This window comes from Nicotiana tabacum, chromosome 20, assembly GCF_000715075.1.
Source record: "Nicotiana tabacum cultivar K326 chromosome 20, ASM71507v2, whole genome shotgun sequence".
NCBI classification, from domain to species: Eukaryota; Viridiplantae; Streptophyta; class Magnoliopsida; order Solanales; family Solanaceae; genus Nicotiana; species Nicotiana tabacum.
In genome coordinates this window covers 148,538,769-148,542,270 of record NC_134099.1, presented here as the reverse complement: position 1 = coordinate 148,542,270, position 3,502 = coordinate 148,538,769, and the positions used below count along the sequence as shown (strand labels likewise).

General features: G+C 35.7%; 1 protein-coding gene across 1 annotated transcript; it reads right to left on the bottom strand.

Annotated features, from left to right (window-relative positions):
* Window positions 1-271: 271 nt before the first annotated feature.
* On the bottom strand, window positions 272-3,234 carry LOC107789048 (uncharacterized). The gene is made up of 4 exons (XM_075240418.1): window positions 3,148-3,234; window positions 1,945-3,015; window positions 1,122-1,861; window positions 272-1,044 (listed from the first exon to the last, which is right to left on the bottom strand). The coding sequence occupies exons 1-2, from the start codon at window positions 3,232-3,234 to the stop codon at window positions 2,362-2,364; spliced, it is 741 nt and encodes a 246-aa protein (XP_075096519.1). The 3' UTR covers window positions 272-1,044; window positions 1,122-1,861; window positions 1,945-2,361.
* Window positions 3,235-3,502: the final 268 nt, after the last annotated feature.

The window sequence follows — 3,502 nt, the reverse complement described above, 5'->3', positions numbered from 1 at the left end:
TGTTTGACACCTTTTGGCGAAACAAAAAAACCACTGTCAGTTAATGTTAAGTTCACAATTACATGGATAGAGAAGGAATAGATTTCATAAAAGGGAAATCTCAAACAACCAATGATCACTTTTAACAAAGAATACACAATATAGATGACGCTGGGTACTCAAAAACTGTAAGCTAGTGCTAGACATTTATGGCTATACATTATTACCAGTTGAAGAAAGCATGGTGCTAATGCTAGCTAAATACCAAATCCATACCAAGAACTATGCATAGTAAGATACCAAATGATATCCTTCATATATTAACCAAACACAAGCACGATCAACATACATATAAGTTGTTACCAACACATAAACCAACTGTCAAAGTGTGCATTACATTAGACAAAGGGATGCCATATTATAATCACAAAACATACCACCAAAAGTGATAACAAGACATCCTAATGCCACCATGAATATCTAAGAACAAAAACTAAAGTTTTTACTAATCCTACTGCCACCATCATTCATTATAGCTTCCAGGTATCATCAAAAACAAACAACCTTCATTGTTGTGCTTTTCCATTGCCCTTTCTTGCCTTTAGCTTGTCCGTTTTTTGTTTCTCCAACTGCTTGCTAGTTATAGCACCATCACCAACAAATTTAATTATTCTTGTTCCACTTGATATTGGTTGTTTCTGCCTCTATTGGAGTCTAGACTTTACCTCTGAAACACTTCTTGGCCTTATAGCTGGGTCTTCTTCAAATTCGAAGCTTGGAATCTCAAAATCAGGAACTTCATTATTGTTGCATATGCACCTTTGGTGTTGGCATAAATATAAATTGTCTAGCTTCACTTGCTTGACTAATTTGTCTGGACTGTGGTGCTGACAATGGTAGTTCTTCGATTGTTGCTGCAGTTGGGGATCTGGGAACTTCATCTCCTTCATCTTCATCAAGTAATGTTCTTTGCCTCTTCATTGGTTTTCTTCCCTTGTTTGATTGCTTTTTCTTCTTATGATGTTCACCCATAGATGACTGTCCATATTCTACATTATTTGACAACTGATAAGAAGATAAATAATTAGAGTTATATAACAATTAATAAATAAAATGGCTACTAATAAATATAGAAAGATTACCTTATTACAACCCCTAGCATTGTGACCAGGCTCTCCACAGGTTGAACATGACATAACCCTGCCTTTCCTAGGAGCAAACCATTCTCCTTGCCTCTTTACTTTTTTATCTCTAATTCACTTTATTTTAGGTCTGTCAGCCAACTTCACTAATAAAGGTGGATCCATTGCCTGTGATGGGTCATTTTTCCAGAACTTTTGCCCTGGAACTTGTTGTAACTTGTGTCTATAAGTTAGGAGATAAGCTTCCTTATTGTACCACCAGTGAATTCCATCCAATGAGTTGCCCTTCTTGTATAATATTGCTCTGATGGCATGGGGACATGGGGTTCCAGTAAGGTCCCATGTCCTGCAAGTGCATTTTTGTGTTTCCAAGCTGACTATGAACTTGTCACTCCCTTCACTCACCTCATACCCATGCTCACCATTGAAATCAAATGTACACTTGCGAGCAATCCGCAAGTATTCTACCTTCTGGTTCTTGCACACTGTATCAAAGTGAGCCCTGCACCAACACTTGACTGGATAGTGCAGTAAATCTTCCACCCTTTCCTCAGACATCTCTCCCAATGTCTTCAAAGGATCATTTAATTCCTCCTCATAACTGCTCCATGCACACCACCAAACCAGCTTTGTCATTTCTCCAGACCCATGTCCTTTTTGCTCCAATTGCATACTATGTGTCTCACACAATATCTATGGCGGGCCTCAGGTAAGATAGATTGGACTGCATCAAGTAGACCCTACATGAGAAAGCCAAACATAAAAAAAGAAGTCAGTCAATACATTTAAAAAGTGCCAGAAAACAAGTACCTTTTTTTTTTACCTTTTGCTTGTCTGATATAAATGTGACTCCCTCTCTATTGTTGAGGTCTAAAGACTTCTGAAGCAAACTCAAGAACCTATTCCAGGTGACTTTTGTTTCCTTATCTACAACAACCCAAACAAGTGGATAAAAGTGGTTCATAGCATCTTGAGCTACAGCAACTAAGAGTTGACCTTTGGCTTTTCCTTTTAAAAAGGTCTCATCCAAGCCAATGAAAAGTCTCAACCCTCCCTTAAACCCTTCTTCATTGCTTCAGAGCAAATATACATCCTCAAAAATCTTCTTTTGCCTTCAGTAAGGGCATCTTTTGAAATATTAATAATGATATCACTTCCTATATTACTCTGCCTCAAGGCATTGGCATAGGCATCAAGTTTGTTATATTCATCAGTAAAGCTACTTCCAGATTCTCCAATATCATTCTTTTGGCTCTCTTGCACTTTGAAATGAAGCATTGATGTTAAAAGTTATTTTTAGATCTGTTTTCATCTCTTTAATCTTATATTTTGGGGATTCCTGCAACTTCTTCTTGAAATAGTGTGCAATAATAGTAGCATCAACCCTATGGTTATCAAATGCATGATTATACTCATGTTTAGCTTTTAGTGTCTTGACCTTAACACCTATATTCCTCTTATCTTTAGAAATTAGGCAGACATAAGGGCGTTCATCATCCTCACATACATATCTGACCCTTATTGTGTCACTTTTAACTAGTGTTAAATCATAATCATTGGCAAGGGCATACAAGTTCATGAATTTCCTAGCTTCAGGTATATCTTTGAATATCATGGACTTGTCTATGTCCTTGTACTCAACCAACCTATCAGCAACTACCCTCTTTCTTTCTTTTGCTATTGCCTCCAACCTATCAGAATCATAACCTGAAGCATCTTTACTATTACAGTCACTATCATTTGTGTCATCTTCACTATTAGAATTACTACTATTTGAACTGCAATCACTAGCTGCTTCATCTACTACCAAGTATGACTCGGTGTGATGCACTATATTTTGATCATCAACAGATAATTCATTATCCTCTACAGCAAACAAGTCAATAATATTAAACTAGTCATTCACAAGTTGTAATAATGTCCTAATACCCTCATCTCCTAATATTTCATAATATTTCACAGAATGGCCAATCACTATCAATTATTGAACTCCAACATACCCTAACTTGTTCATGTATTCATTAACCATATCTATAAAAGATAAGAGATCAACATCATAACCTTTCCAAGTGTGAATAAGCTTTCTAGAATATATAAGTTGTGGCTCCCTCATCCAGTTATCACCATAGTAAAAAAATCAAGTCAATCTTAACCATGTTTAATAACCTGTAATCAACAAACAAAAGTACAATTTAATAACATTTAAACAAAAAAAGAAGAACCAAAAAAAAGACAGAATAGGAGCAAAAGCAGAAAAGCAGCACAACTAAACTAAAAGAACAATACAAAAATAGAAAAATATGAATACAAAATCAGCAAAGAATCATAATAAAAACAGAATATAAACACAATCAAGTCCTACAATTCATATTAAATACATG

Coding starts and splice junctions, on each gene's coding strand:
- LOC107789048 (XM_075240418.1), bottom strand. CDS start 3,234: ATGAGGGAGCCACAACTTATATATTCTAGAAAGCTTATTCACACTTGG. Junction 3,016..3,147: donor TCTTATCTTTTATAGATATG/GTTAATGAATAC, acceptor GTGAATGACTAG/TTTAATATTATTGACTTGTT.